General features: G+C 42.7%; 1 protein-coding gene across 6 annotated transcripts in view; it reads left to right on the top strand.

Moving 5' to 3' along the window:
- The window catches only part of GRIN2B (glutamate ionotropic receptor NMDA type subunit 2B), a 211857-nt gene that overhangs the window by 168406 nt on the left and 28828 nt on the right, over positions 1-14623 (top strand). For all 6 annotated transcript variants that reach the window (XM_032689029.1, XM_032689031.1, XM_032689030.1 and 3 more), the window contains 4 exons: positions 10338-10546; positions 10866-11037; positions 11693-11846; positions 13358-13483. In XM_032689029.1, coding sequence (XP_032544920.1) covers positions 10338-10546; positions 10866-11037; positions 11693-11846; positions 13358-13483 — 661 coding nt within the window. The remainder of the gene's footprint in view (positions 1-10337; positions 10547-10865; positions 11038-11692; positions 11847-13357; positions 13484-14623) is intronic.

The raw sequence follows: 14623 nt of genomic DNA, 5'->3' as shown, positions 1-14623 counted from the left end.
ATTTCAGGACAGAGGTGAAGCCATTGTTTGGACACTGTTGGGATGGGGATGACCCAATCCATATCTAAGTCAGTGGAAGCTGAGATGTGGGGAAATCACACAAGTTATTCTCCCATCCGCACAGGTTTCTGCACTGCTTGCACTGGTCTCACTTCTCTGACTGGTCCTGGCACAGGGGCATCAGACTAAAGACATGATGGAGGCAGCAGTTAGAACACATGGGTCTGTGCAGTAGGGACTGTGTCCGTGGGTGCAGAGCAGTGATGGGAGGCAGGACCATGGGTGGGTGAGAGATGGGGTGATAATGAGCTGTGGCATGAAAGACCACAATTCATTTCTGCTCACAGGTGAGGTGGGGGATGTCTGTTGCCTCTGCTTTCCCCCATCCCCTTCCCCTGTGTCTATTGGGGAGCACCTGAGTGAATGAAAGAAAGAAAGAGAGAGAGAGAAACTGAGTCTGGTCATGAGGATGTCTACATGCCTTCTCCATAGAAACAGTTAAAGGAGACTGGATAAGAAAATGTGCAAGGATGCAGAGAGCAACCCCCTTAACCACACATGAGGTAGAGGGAAAGCAGCAAGGGTGTCCCCGGTTACCCCTATCCTACAGGCTTGCTTCCCATCTGGTCCCTTTGCAAAACCAAGTGAGGAGACCTGGCAGGGAACCAGGGTGCACAGCAGAGCTGTTGTTTCTACTCTGTTTGGAGATCTGGTGACAATTTGAAGCAGTGGTTCAGTTGACTACCCCTTGGGATGGTCCCACCCCTGGTGTGTTGCATGAGACTCCCTGCCATGTGCCACATTTAGGGGGCAGACATGCATCCTGGAGGTTTGTAGGTAGTGGGGCTGGCTGTGGCTATGCCAGTGTGAATCCAGAGCCAGGATCCAGAAAGAGTGTGCTGTTGGTGGGAACAGCATTTGCAATGACCTGCCCAGTGCTCTCCGTGGTGGGAAAGGAAGGAAACAGTAATGTGCAGCTCTGTAACTGCTTTCCCTGGAATCTGGCTCCCAACACGTGCTGTAATTCCTCCAAAAGAGGCATGATCCTCCCCTTTCCACCAGTGAGAGAAGAGCCAAGCACCCCACATCTCTCTGCAGAGGAGTGTGTGTACAGCCATGCCAGTGCTGCTCTCAGCAGGCGTGCATCTCTGCGCAGGGGCAATGTGGGGCTGCCAGGCAAAGAGCAGGGGCTCTGGCTGCTGTATGTAGGATGGGGAAGTGTTTCAGTGTCTGTGACAACCCTTGGTGAAATTAAAAGGATCTCTCTGATGTTCTCAGAGATGCTTGTAGAAGTGGCACCTTCAGTCTTGCTTGCGCAGCTCAGAAAACAGTGAGGTTTATGCAACTCATCCCCTCTCTCTTCATGGTGTCTCCTCTTCTAATCCTGCTGGGGCTGGCTTCAACATCTGACTTGCCTCTGCACAAGGAAGAGGCTTTGGCTTTCTTCTGTATCTTCGTTTTTAAACATTCCTTTAGCCTTAGGTTCTAAGAGATGCTGAGAGAGATATTTGCTCAGTGTAAAGAGTTGGTGTCACTGCACACATGTCAGGATTTTGTACGCTGCTGTACTGGACCCACTTACCAACCAAAGCTCTAAACCTTCTCTCAGATTGCAGTGTAAATTGGCAAACATCCCTCTCTCTGTGTAACATGTTTTAGAGGGAAAAAGAAAAGTCCGAGTAAAAAAAATGAAAGCTCAGCAAAATCAAACTCAAACGCAGAACTCAACAGGGAAAGCCAAGGGGAAAAAATCATTAGATAGGGCATTACATGCATGGACACGTACAGGATTCAGACACACACCTGCACAGTGTGGATGCACTCCTAGAGACAGCAAAATGCTTACATAGAGCATTTAGATGCCTATATGTGCACACAAAAATAAATTTTTTTAAAAAACCTTTGTGACTCCTGAACCCCTTGTGACACAAAACATGCAATCTTACCAGTATCCCTGCTACATTTTCCTCTGCCCCACAGTTCTGCAGAGGAGAGTGGTAGAGATGCTCAAGGTGAAACCTTCTTTCACCTTAGATGAACAACGATAGGGGCAGTATAAGCTCCCTGGCTTTAGATTTTATTTCCCAGACTAGAATCAAAATAGACTGATATTGCTGGGGTTTAGGGCGTTGTATTAAGCTCCCCTGTCCTCACACAGAGTCATTTCAGGAGGACATGATGTCTCTAAGAATGCAAAGTTATTACATAAGAACCCAAGTCAGGTGGTGTCACTGCCTGTTAGCTGGAGGTGGGTTTTGTTGGATGGTAGTCAGTCTTCAGAGTTTGTTAAGATATAAGTTTTGTTTTAATTCTTCTTCCCAAATCCTAACACCTGATTTGCCCATGCTAGAAGCTTAGAGTTACATTCTACAGCCTACTCAGATCTTAGCCTCCACTACCATGAACAGCTTCCTCTTACCTTTCCCCTCGTGTCTCCTAATTATGCCTGTGCTGACTGCAGTCTGCATTTCCATAAATCATGGTTATGTATACATCGGGTAGCTCTGAGGTCCTTGATAAAATATGTCCCACTGGAGATCACACTGCTTCTGCATGAGCCAGCCTTGCCTGGATGAACCACTTCTGGGCTACCAAGTTAATTCTACTACCAAGAACACCACCATCGCCCAGAGGGAGGTATCAGGTGATCCTGGCTAATTTTATGCCTGTATTGAACTCTTGGTACCTTCTGGCTTGGAAGAATGATTTAGCAAGGCAAACTCTTTGGCATTCTCACAGCTCTGACCTTTTTGTGACACCAGTGGAGCTCCATAGTTCACTGACTTTGCAGAAGTCAGAAGCGCTCAAAGTATACCTCATTAACCTTCTCAGGCTAATCATGGCAGGGGACAGGACATTAGCAACTGCAAAAAGCATATAAATGCACCAGGAAATAAATGTTTCAGCAAAAATGGCAAGCGCTGTGTAAATGCCAGATCTCAGTGAGCTGGGGGACCATGTTTCTGCAAAGAGCTTTTATTCCCAAAATGAGTTGTAAAGCAAGAGCAAGTACCTCACCCTATCTGTATTCTAAGCTCAGCCTCTCTCTTTCTGGCACATGCTAGGTGCTGTATAAATAGAGGGGAGAAAATTGCACCATCTCCTGCAGCCTACAATTTTAATTGAAAGGCTTTTAGAAGCAATTCCTGCTTCTGCAGGTGCAGTCAAGAAAGCAGCCTTCCCCAGGTGGTTGTGGAAGGTGAGCTTGAGGTTCAGGAAGGAGTGTTGTTTTTATGTTAATTAATTTTGCAAGTGGAGCATTCACAACCATTTCTTGTCTGCTTAGGCTGATGTGGCTAATTAATCACCGTAAGTGTCTGTAAACAGGAGATTTTTGTGCTCTGTGGCATCTCTTCTCCACCTGCTGTAGACCAGTCTATGTGAAGGTACAGATCTGTAGCCTCACAGGAATTGTAAGTTTGGTAATGGCTGTGATGTCAGCGCTGTAAGTATGAGAGTCATAATTTAACCAGCTTGGGTGAAAGCTAAGAGGAATGTTTTATTCTCAGGGCACTGGAGAAGGTTTTGCTGCTGAATGAGAGAAGTGTGAGCCAAGGAGTCAGAGATACCATTAACATGAGTCTTCGTGTTCACGTGGGTTAGCCAAGGGACAGAGATACACTGATTAAGACTGAGTTTTGACATCTGCAGACTGAAAAATCAATGGGAAAAGGCTTTTCACAGAGGAATTCCTCCTCTTGCTTCTGCTTACTTGAAGTCACTGGACTGGAAAGGCTCATCTGGTCCCATCCCTCTGCTCTAGGCAGCAAACTCATATAGCCCTATACAAACCAGTTCTGCTTCTTCTTGACTCCAATTTGGTTGCTTTCACAGCTCCTTTTGGGCAGCTGTTCCAGAACTTTCCTCCTCTGATGGTTAAAATCTATCTTATTTTCAAGGTAAATTTCCTCACAACCGGTTGTTCTTCTACCAGCATTGTTTTTCCTGCTTATAAATTACTTTCCTTCCTCCCTTGTGTATCTATCCCCCCATTTATTTCTACAGAACAGTCATATCCCCTCTTGGCTTTCATTTATCTAGGTTAAATAAGCTTTTTAATCTCCTCCTTTAAGGCAGGCTTTCTGTTCCCCTAATCGCTCAATCCAAGGTTATTTATGATAACTAGCTTTTCTGCAAGGTTCCTCGCTGCTTTGCCCAAACTGAGTGTAAAACATCATGACCCATTGCCTATTGAGTAATTTTGACATGAAGAAATGTGTCAAGTATCAGATCCAAAAAAAAACCAGTCACGGTTCTGCTGTTAAAATTTGCATTTGTTCTCTACCTTATCTCTATGAAGCTAAATACTCCATGATAACTTAGTTCTTGATAAAATTTCTCTTCAGTAACAGTGATGACATCTCTATCCAGACTAAAAGCCAAGCCTGTGGAGCTACAGTAGATCTCTGTAGTTCAGTCCTGGTGGAATATCTTGCAGCAGCCCTCCAAAAACTATTTCAATCTAAAATGATTCTTCTTTATTTATGCATTTTTTATTTCTTCACAGCCTACTGCAGCATTAAGGTTACAATTGCATCCCCCAGGTCTACCTTTATTTTATGTATCCTGAGCAATGACTCCTTCCACTGACAGTGTCCCAGTTATAATTGCTATTTCTATGGTGCTTCTGTTACTCCTGCGGTAGCCCTTTTCAGGTCCTGCCCAGTTGTTCTGGTTTACCCATGTCCTCAATAGGGATCTGTACCAATTCTACTGACAAGACTCATATTTCTCCCTGGACTCGCGCTGCTTCCCAGAGGGACTAGATGTGCTTCTCCAACAGCTACATTACCAATAACAGTCCCATTTTCTGCCCCATGCCCAATATCCTACCTTTACCTTTTCTGTATTTGATCTTCCATTTTTCATGTATTAAAATCAGGTGTAAAAGTTATGTAAGATGTTTCCAGTTAACCAACTGACATCAAACATAAAGACAGGAAGTTTTCATATTTACACCATTCACAGACACATGCTATATATGTTTCCTCATCTATCTCTAAATACACATGTGTGTGTCTCCTCATTTCCACACTACTTGTGAGCCTCATGGGTTTTTCTGTGTTTATCTACCCAGTGCACCCTAGAGGTGAAAACATGTCATTATTTCAATTTTACGCAATGTGGAGGGAGGTGCAAGGGTGCAGATTAGGTTACAGAGGTTCTGGGTGGAACAGGGAATTTCTGCCCTCTAATCCATGCTCTGTGTTGTTGCTTTAGTGCTTCCCCACTGGAATGAATGAACTCCTCGGCTCCTGGGGAAAAAAAAAAAAAAGGAAAAAAACCCCCAGACTCCCCCCAAAAAACACCAAACAAAAAAACACCAAACAAACCACAATAAGAAAGGAAACACTGAACTTTTGGGGAAATGCAGAAAGCAGTTCGAGTCCTAAGTGAGTTTGGAGTAGTCTTTCTCTTATTCTGCAAATGAAACCAAATCCCTTTTGTTCCTTTTGTATTTCTTCTATATCAAGGGTGGCAGGAATTGAGATAAGATTGTAAATTAAAAGAGAGTGGTGCAAGGCATGGTGCAAATAGAAGCCTAAATGAAATAATAACTATCAAAAGACTTTTCCTAGACATAGTTCTCCTCCAGCCTGTTGAAAAAAAAAGCACCTTCAGGTTCAGGCTTTCTTCTGGACCTTCACCCCAAATACCTATGCAATGTCACTGAGTATCTTGCCTGAGAAAAGTATCTGAATGTTTCTGGTTTAATCTCGAACTGTATTCTGCTGCCCAAACCTTGCAAACCAAATTTCTAGGAGGTTTCATTTTTCCATCTGTTGACATTAGTTAGAGGTTTCTCCAGATGCTTTTGCGTTTTGAAGTCCTGCCTTGGCGTATTAGAAGGAACCTCAGGGATTGACTTCTGCCTTTGCTGGAACAGACAATTTTGGAAATTCATGGGAGTAGCTTGTACTTATCCATCCTACCCATCTGGGTAAGGATTTTGTAAATGGTGAGGCTGGGTGCTAATTATTTGAACAGGTATCTGCTGTTGCCAGTATAGCCTTATAAGATAGCCACTGAACCAGACTATCATCTCCTCTGTTATAAATATCTTACTGACCTGATAACACTGAAAAGAGCACATGTAGGAGAATAAGGAAATATATTTTCCTGCTATAAATTTCAGCAAGAAGATTTAGGTTAGACATCAGGAAAAAAAGCTTTTTAATGGGAAGGATAGTTAAGCACTGGAATAGACTGCTTGTGGAGACTGTGGGCTCTCTGTCAGTGTAAGGACGGGTTAGAGAAACATCTGCCACAAATGGCTGTTACAAGCCTTAGCTTCCCTTGGGAGGAAAGAAAAGCCTCTGTTAAGAATCTGTTTCAGGGAACTAATGTAATACACCTTTCATTAAAGATGCGCATTAACATACTGCAGAACTCTTTTATTCTGGCTGCATTATACCGCGGTTAAGGCAATTCTCCAGCCTGCTGGAAGGCTTTCAGAAGGCTCCCACTTGTTTTCCCCTTGCATAGGCAATATCATCTTTTGTCTGCATGGGATAACTTATGTAGTTTGACAAACAAGTAGCACATATGATTAACTTTTTGTTCTACAATAGCTCTCCCTTTCCTTCTTTGCAAACGTATTGGACTTCTACTTCCAACAATGTTATCCAAAGTAGGATCTTATAATTAGGGTAGAAGTTAGCTGTTCCCCTCCCTCAACACCTCCAAATTCATCCCCAAACCAAAGTGACTTTACTTTCTTGATAAGATTGGATGTGGTATAGGTAGAACAAGGGGAAGTTACGGTGAAATTCTATCTCTTAGGAGCTGTGTCCTGGCATAAAGGAACATACCTAGGGATTGGAGAATATGATTAGAAAGGAGGTTTCACAGATCCCTCGTATCCTTAATTTTACTGATTCAGTGACCTTCCAGGGCTTCTAGTGGAAGTTTGGATGACTGGACCCTGATTGGAGAACACCAAATGGGTCTTGAAACTGCAGGGTAACCAGTATGTATGTGGGATGCCTGGGATGGTTTATTTTTCCTCTTTTTGCTGAGGCAAGCACTCAGCAAAACCTAAGTAATAACAGTTCATGAGCTGTTAATGGAAAATACCCCGAGACTTCAGAAGTGCCTTGCTCTGCTCTATACAGCTTGGTAGGTTATATTCTTTAAGAGTAGGCATCATTACCTGGACAAATCTTTGGTATTTAATTCTGCTAACCTCTCTCCCTGCAGTGAATTCCTCCTTCTGTCTCGTGGCAGATTATCTAACATATGATGCACATTTATGTTTTTTTTTTCCTCTTGCATTGTTTCCATCCTCTGCACATGTGATGTTTCTTCTTATTGATCCTTGCCCACATGTTGCTTAAGCCCATCCTTCTTCAGCTACGTGCATACACATTTGACCTTTGCATGCATAAGCATGTAAAGAAGTCTACCCCCTTTTAATTCACAAAGCTTTTCTGATTTTCCTTGTTTGCATCTGTACATGCCTACAGGTATATGGCATGTCTGATTGTTCAGGTTAGCAACGAAATGTAATATTTGCATGTATTCTTGAGACATTTTATAGTTGATCTGAAAATTTAAGTCAGAACATTTTGTTATATCCTATTTTTCCTCCTCTTTGGACAATTTGGAGTGATTTTATTGGAATAATAAGGAAAGGACATGTATTACTATATTTGCAGATTAGGTGATTCAGTGCACAGAAGGCTGTGGCAAGACTGTCATTGTTATCCTAATTTCATAATGTTGTCTATGTAGTACAACACTGTAAAACGTGTCTGGCACACAGCCTTATAAACTCCCGTTTCTGTCCCAGAGAACTTCTGGGTAATTATGGGTTGGGTTTGCCTATCTGATCTAATTTATCACTTAGGGGGTTATATCATGCCTGTTACTGAGATATCTAAGGGCTGCTGAGATTCTGCAAGATGTCTCTTTCATCAACCACTTATTTCTATGATAAGTTAATGTTCCTGAGCTGAAATCTGGGCTGTTCTGTGCAGCATCTTAATCACTGGTCCCTACTGTGCCCTGTGTGTGCAGTTATTCTGCTTGTCTGGTAGCTTCACAGAACTGCTTTTGGGGATTTGAGCTCAGTTACTTGAGAGCTGAAGCAGCACTGCAGAAATCTCTGTCTCAGATGATGATAAATTGACCTGCTTGGTCAATGAGTGGGAAGTCCAGGGCTGGGCAGACCCTGGGTATGTGAGTATATGCTCTTTATTCCCTTAGAAATTCACTGTCCACATCCAGGCTTAGATGTTAGCTTGAGTACAGATCATCTGCTGCCCTAGACAACTGCCTGTCTTTTGTGGACAAAAGGAGCCACCAGTCATAGAGCACTCAGTTTTCCAGCTTTAACCCAATGCTCAAAGTGTATTTAAAAATTAAAACAACAACTCCCTGACCACTTAAGCACACACACACAAAAATAGATAACTAGATAGATAGGTAGATAGCTGCACATTCCCTGCTTGGTGGTCCAAGCTGTGTGACTTCATGGGTGGAGGGAACATTAGGAGCAAAGTCTTCTTGGCATTTTTTGCCCTTGAGAAGTCAAGACCAGCTGCCCAGAAACTTCACCCACCTTCTTACAAACCTCCTACCTTGCACTCACTGGGGTGCTTTGTTCATGCTGCAGGGATGGATGGGGAAACTGCTGTCTCCAGGTGGTTTCTTCTGCCTTTCTTCTCCCTCCACAAGCTCCCAGAGTGGATTTTTCTTTCATGGACAGATGAAGTGTTTGTTTGTTTATTTTGAAGGTGACAAGTGTTTTATGTGAATTCTAGATGCTGTGAAATGCCAAACCCCAGCTGGGCTTTGAGTTTCACAGATTAACCGCTGACACCTAACGAGGCTTTAATAAGTGCTTCTCCCTCCCATTCTGTCATTTAAATAAATAAATGACTGAAATTTGGGGGTGGTGGGAGGGGTGTTGGATTGCAGTGGAATGAAGCTTTTCTGTTTGCTCACCAAGCAGGTACATGGCAAAGAGCAGTCATGTAAGCTTCCCACACACCCACATTGCCTCTGCCATCAAGTCAGCATGTCTCAGCCCTGGCCTGGAGGGCTTGCTTTTAGGGTCCTGCAGGAAAGTTCCTTCTAAAGCGCAGTTAGCTTCTTAACCCTCTCCGCTTCAGCTGCCAGCCAAGGTGCTAATTAGTATCAGCTGTCATGGGGAGACAGGAAGCTGAGAACAAAGATGAGACTTTGATAGTTGAAAGTATAGTTGATGTTCAGTTTTTTTCTTTGCCTGGAATTTTTAGGAAGAAATTGTCTACCATGGGCAGTGGGTGCGTTTAACATGTATTGTCTCTTTAAGGACTCTAGTGGCTTCAAAACAGCTCTTGTTTGTAGCAGTAGATATATGGCATCTGTTTTGACTGTTGAAGATATGATCTCTATTCACTTAGGAAACAGAAAATAAAGAGTTTTAAAACTGCAATAGAAATTTATGAGGGTGATGAAAATTGTGGAAAAATAGCAAGATTTTAAAAAATCGTAGATGCTCTTTGGTTTTAATTTTCATGTGTCAAAACCACAAAGAATTCCTTGTTTTCAGCTAGGGTATGTAACCAAGTCATTGTGAAAGGACAAGAGCAGGTATTTCAGTAAGGCCTTGCAGGGGATAGCAAAAACTACTGTTAAAAAGCATCTCTGTCTGTGTTCTTCTCCTGTGAAGACACTCCTGAAAATGCAGAACATCTCCCTCTTCAGTTACCTGTCTCTTGGAAGAACTCAGTCATGACTACGAATGGGCAGTCTTTTTCCAGAAGAAGGATTTATTTCTGGGCAAAATCAAGTTTGACTAAATTGAATTTGTTTGATGAATTCCTCTGAAAACAAATTAAGAAAAAATTTTGAGGAAATAAGAAGTTCTGGTTTGACTTTTTCAAGTGAAATGGTTCAACTTTTGTGTTTCAAAATAACATTTGTTTCAGAATTTGTATGTATCTCCTTTTTTTTTGAAGGCCGCTTACCCCCCCCTATATTTATTGTGACTAGTAGGCTCAAATCAACCTTTCAGGAGACATCAAGCTCTGTTCCTATTGTTTGGCTGAGAAAATGGAAAGACATCATATCTGTTTGACCATGGTAATAGTACTCCTATGATTATCCACTCACTCTCCCAGAGAGTAAGACCATCACAGAGATGAGAAAACCCAGACATCTTTCTTGTTCTCTACTTCCCTCTTGTTTGAAGCCACTTATTCAGAGCCTTCTCCCCAGAAATATCCTCATCTTACGGGAGCCATGAGCTTGGGTACTCCAGAATGGTCCTCCTGTCCTGCAGTAGCTGTGATTGATGCAAAGGGATGGGACAACTGAAAGTCTAACTTCTGTGGTTTGTGTCTCCACAGGTGGGAAAATGGAAGGAAAAAAAGTTGCAGATGAAGTATTATGTGTGGCCACGCTTTGAACTGTATCCTGACTCTGAGGAACGTGAGGATGATCACCTGAGTATCGTGACCTTGGAAGAGGCACCATTTGTCATTGTGGAGAATGTGGACCCCCTAAGTGGCACCTGCATGAGGAACACGGTCCCTTGCCAAAAACGCATAGTGACTGAGTATGCACCCCTGGGTTCTTCTGCTCCTATTGAGCTCTCCCTTCTCAGCAGAATGTCGAGTGTCTGTTGGGCTAATACCATTATAACCTGATAATCCTTTTTAGAAAATCACCTCCGTTTTCCTAGCCTGTCCTATGTCCATTCATGACTGGCCCCTTTGGGCTAATCATTGTAGTGTCCCTTTACCCTCCAGCACAGATAGCACAAGAGAAATTGTCCACATTATACTGTGGGAAGGGGACTGCAAGCTGACAACAGATGGGAATTAAGGGAGTTTCTCCCAGTCTTTTAACCCATTATTATTGTTGTTATGATTTAGGAACAAAACTGATGAGGAGCCAGACTACATGAAGAAATGTTGCAAGGGGTTCTGCATTGACATCCTCAAGAAAATCTCAAAGTCTGTCAAGTTCACCTATGACCTCTACTTGGTGACTAATGGCAAGCATGGGAAAAAGATCAATGGAACGTGGAATGGAATGATTGGAGAGGTCAGCAGCAAAAGGAGGCCATGGAGGGGTTTATCTCTGGGATGGGTGACATGCGTCAGGTCTAGTCTCCCATCATTATTGGATCTCCTTCTGGGACAGGGGGAGAGGTGACTTAGGAAACTATTGGCCTGCATTCTTTCTCAGCACTGGGTGAATTAATCTGCTCTGACACTCTGACCGTGACTACCTTTCCTGTTTGACAATTAATTATTATTCTCTATGGTCTCATAAATTTGGCCTATACAGTCTTAGAAAGAGGCTGATATCCATGCACCTTAGATTATGCATAGGTTGTATATAAGGTGCATAAAGAATGAAATAAGACTTCTCAGTGTTAGAGGGAGGATAAAACAAGGACAGAAAAACGAGATAAGTTGTCTTCTCTGTGGATGATGTGTTTATTCTAAGACCTCTGTGGATTTATTTTTTATACACATACCAGCTTTGAGGAGAAGATTAATGTCTAAAGGTTTCCTGCAAGAAGAAAGTGTCCTGATGAAAGATTAGACAGCAAAGATGTTACAAACAATCGAGGGAATGGGATTACAGGAGTAAAAGGATTGTATTGAAAGGCAGAAAGATGAGAAGGGGCTTGACTGTGGTAGTTGAGTGCTGCTTCATGTCTGTATGTGATCTTTTCCTTTTCTTCCTCCAGGTCGTCACTAAGCGGGCCTATATGGCTGTGGGATCCCTCACCATTAATGAGGAGCGTTCAGAAGTGGTGGATTTCTCTGTGCCCTTCATTGAGACAGGAATCAGTGTCATGGTGTCACGTAGCAATGGAACTGTCTCACCTTCTGCCTTCTTAGGTATCAGTTAAATCTAAAATTAAAACTTAAAAAATTAGGTGAAGGTTGCTTGTGATTCTTAGCCTGAAAGCTCCTTTTTGGGAGTACCTGTGGGACAGGTATATAAAAATATACTGTGTTGTTTTAGTTCTAAATCCCAGGCTAGCAAAATCTGGGCAAATGCAAACAGGCACTGCATAGGAGTTCCAAGTCAAGGCATTTTTCAGCAATTGTATACCTAGTCCCAGAAAAGAATGGGCTCGCTCAGAGTTGTCACCTACGCTGCAGAACGTGGTTTCCCAGTGACTCAACTAATAGTATGTTCGAGGAGTGTAGGCCAGAGGAAAATTGATTCAAACCTTATAGCTGGTATGCCATAGCACTTAGTGATAGCAGTTAGCAATATGTTGTTGCACTTTGAGAGACATTATTTGTAAAGATGTTGTTAACTTGACCCTCCCTTGACAGAGCAACTAGTAGAAGTTAGAGATCTAATAGACCTTTTCAAGAACAGTTGAGCCATCAGTTCTGTGCTGACATTGAGTCTTCCAATAAAGGCATTTCTAATGTCCTTCAGTGGTGGAGAGTGATCAGAGAATGCAGAAATTATACTGCATTTCCCCAAGGCATTCATATCTTCCTTGTATCTACTATTTGACTTTATAAAATGCTTTATGATGCAGCAAACACAGAATAGGAGTTATATAATTACTGTCTGCTCTCTACCAGAGTCATGAGAACATTTACAATAGAAATAACTTTATATGGATAATGAAATTTTCCCAAACCTTTTTAAGTTGGAGTTTCATGACTACTCAATTCTTCAGGAGTTTTTGCCCTTAGCCAAGTCCACCAATATTGCTGGAGTATGTAAAAGCAACGTTAAAGTTAACTCCAAAATTTTAAACTGCAATTTAACAGAGGTTGCAATATTGGAACAAAATTCTCGTTTGCTTTGATCTGTTTCAGTCCCATTTTTATCTGTTCCAGCTTGGAGAAGGAGAAAACCTGGCAGAGATCAAATACTTGCAGAACATGAATGCTAACATTTCTAGAATGAGCCAGTGTTCCTATTGCTACAGGAATGGAATAACTGAAAAAACTACTATCGTTATGGCTGAACCTTAGAAATTTGGAGATGCTCTTTGGCTCAATAGCATCTTGAAAGTTGGATGCTTGTCTGAAACTCTGCCAGTTCTGCTTGATTTTCCCCACTCTCTCCAGATGGTGTTGGAGGACTTCCTGGGAACAATCTTTTATCAATGCATTTTATTTTATCAATGCATGCCACAATGGCTGCACGTAGTTCCAGATGGAGCCATGTGTCACAAATGGAACAGTACAATGGAATGCAGTCATTACAGAGGCAGAAACTATAGTTCTCCCTGTTCAAGAAGTTTTTCAGAGTCAGGTTGAAGGCTTTAAGTTCTGTTTTCCCTCAACCCAGTTTGCCCCACGTTGGTGTGCTCTGGAAAGCAAAGGAGAAGAGGTTGTTGTCGGGGCTTTTATCATGGTTTTCTCTTCCTATCCAGAGCCTTTCAGTGCTGATGTATGGGTGATGATGTTTGTGATGCTGCTTATCATCTCTGCGGTGGCCGTCTTCGTCTTTGAGTACTTCAGCCCTGTGGGCTATAATCGGTGCCTTGCTGATGGCAGAGGTAAGGGGAACCCTTTCTTGCTATGATTCTCTCTTATTTTCAGTCCCAGTTCCTTTGTAGGGTGTTCTTTGCCTTGAACATGATACAGATCTAGCCCACTCTGAGCACTGAGTTCAGACCTAAGAGGGCAGGGATGGAGGCAGAAAACAGACTGTGAAGAGAGCAGATGTGTATAATGGATAATTTGCTTGGCCCGAGGGACGGAGCTGTGTTGCCTTTTATGTCTAAAGCAAATACCAGCTCCAACTTGTTTCTCATTGAGGGAAAATGGGCCCTGGTAGTTGGTGTTGGCAGGGCCCACGATGCTGCACTCCCTGAGGCAATCATACGGCTCAGCACTATCAATCCATCCTTTAGTGCTACGACTCCCTGGAGAGCAAGCCACCCAGCCTCCCAGCATAGTGCTATGTCCTCCAAACTTCACATCTGTCACCTGGTCATGTCTTTCCACTACTTGGCTCTCTGGCTTTCGAAGACCAACTGAGAAAATGGGAAGCTCATTTTCTCAGGAGTGGGTGAAGAATTACTTTGCAAAAGAACCAGGAAAGATGGGAACAAGTGAGTGATCCATCTCTGTGGTTCTGATCTTCAGAAGGCAGCCAGATGAGTTAAAGAGAGGATGAACAGACAGCCTAAGAGACAGCCTTTTTTTCCTTATTGAGATGAAGATAATTAGCAAGTTGAGTCTTCTGTCATCTGCATATCTTCACCCCCTGATAAATCAGCCCTTTGAACGTTTCTGGGTTTATTGGCCTGTTCAGAGTAGTGGGAGAGAGATAGTTACTGAAAAATGCACTCATTTGCTCCCCAGTCTAGTGCTTTGAGTGAATTTATGCCATCAAGTTGGAGAGGAGTGAAAATAAAAAGTGTTAATGAAAATGCAGGCAGAACCACATGCATGGGGAATTGGAGAAAAGTGGAGAACTTGTCTCTTAACATGGAGCTGTGGAGGGCCTTTATGGCAACTGATCATAGCCCCATGGATTTGTGGACACAAAAGTAAGTGTTGATAAACCTGTGAGTCTTTTGAGAGATATTGATACACGTGTGGAACTGGAAGCAGTTCTTAGTACAGGTGTGCAGTTGTGCAGTTATCAAGTCATCTGAACTGCAGCTGCAATTATCAGTATTTCTGAGTAA

This window comes from Chiroxiphia lanceolata, chromosome 5 (assembly GCF_009829145.1).
Source record: "Chiroxiphia lanceolata isolate bChiLan1 chromosome 5, bChiLan1.pri, whole genome shotgun sequence".
Taxonomy (NCBI): domain Eukaryota; kingdom Metazoa; phylum Chordata; class Aves; order Passeriformes; family Pipridae; genus Chiroxiphia; species Chiroxiphia lanceolata.
The sequence above is the reverse complement of the archived record's forward strand: the minus strand, read 5'-3'. Positions and strand labels throughout refer to the sequence as shown.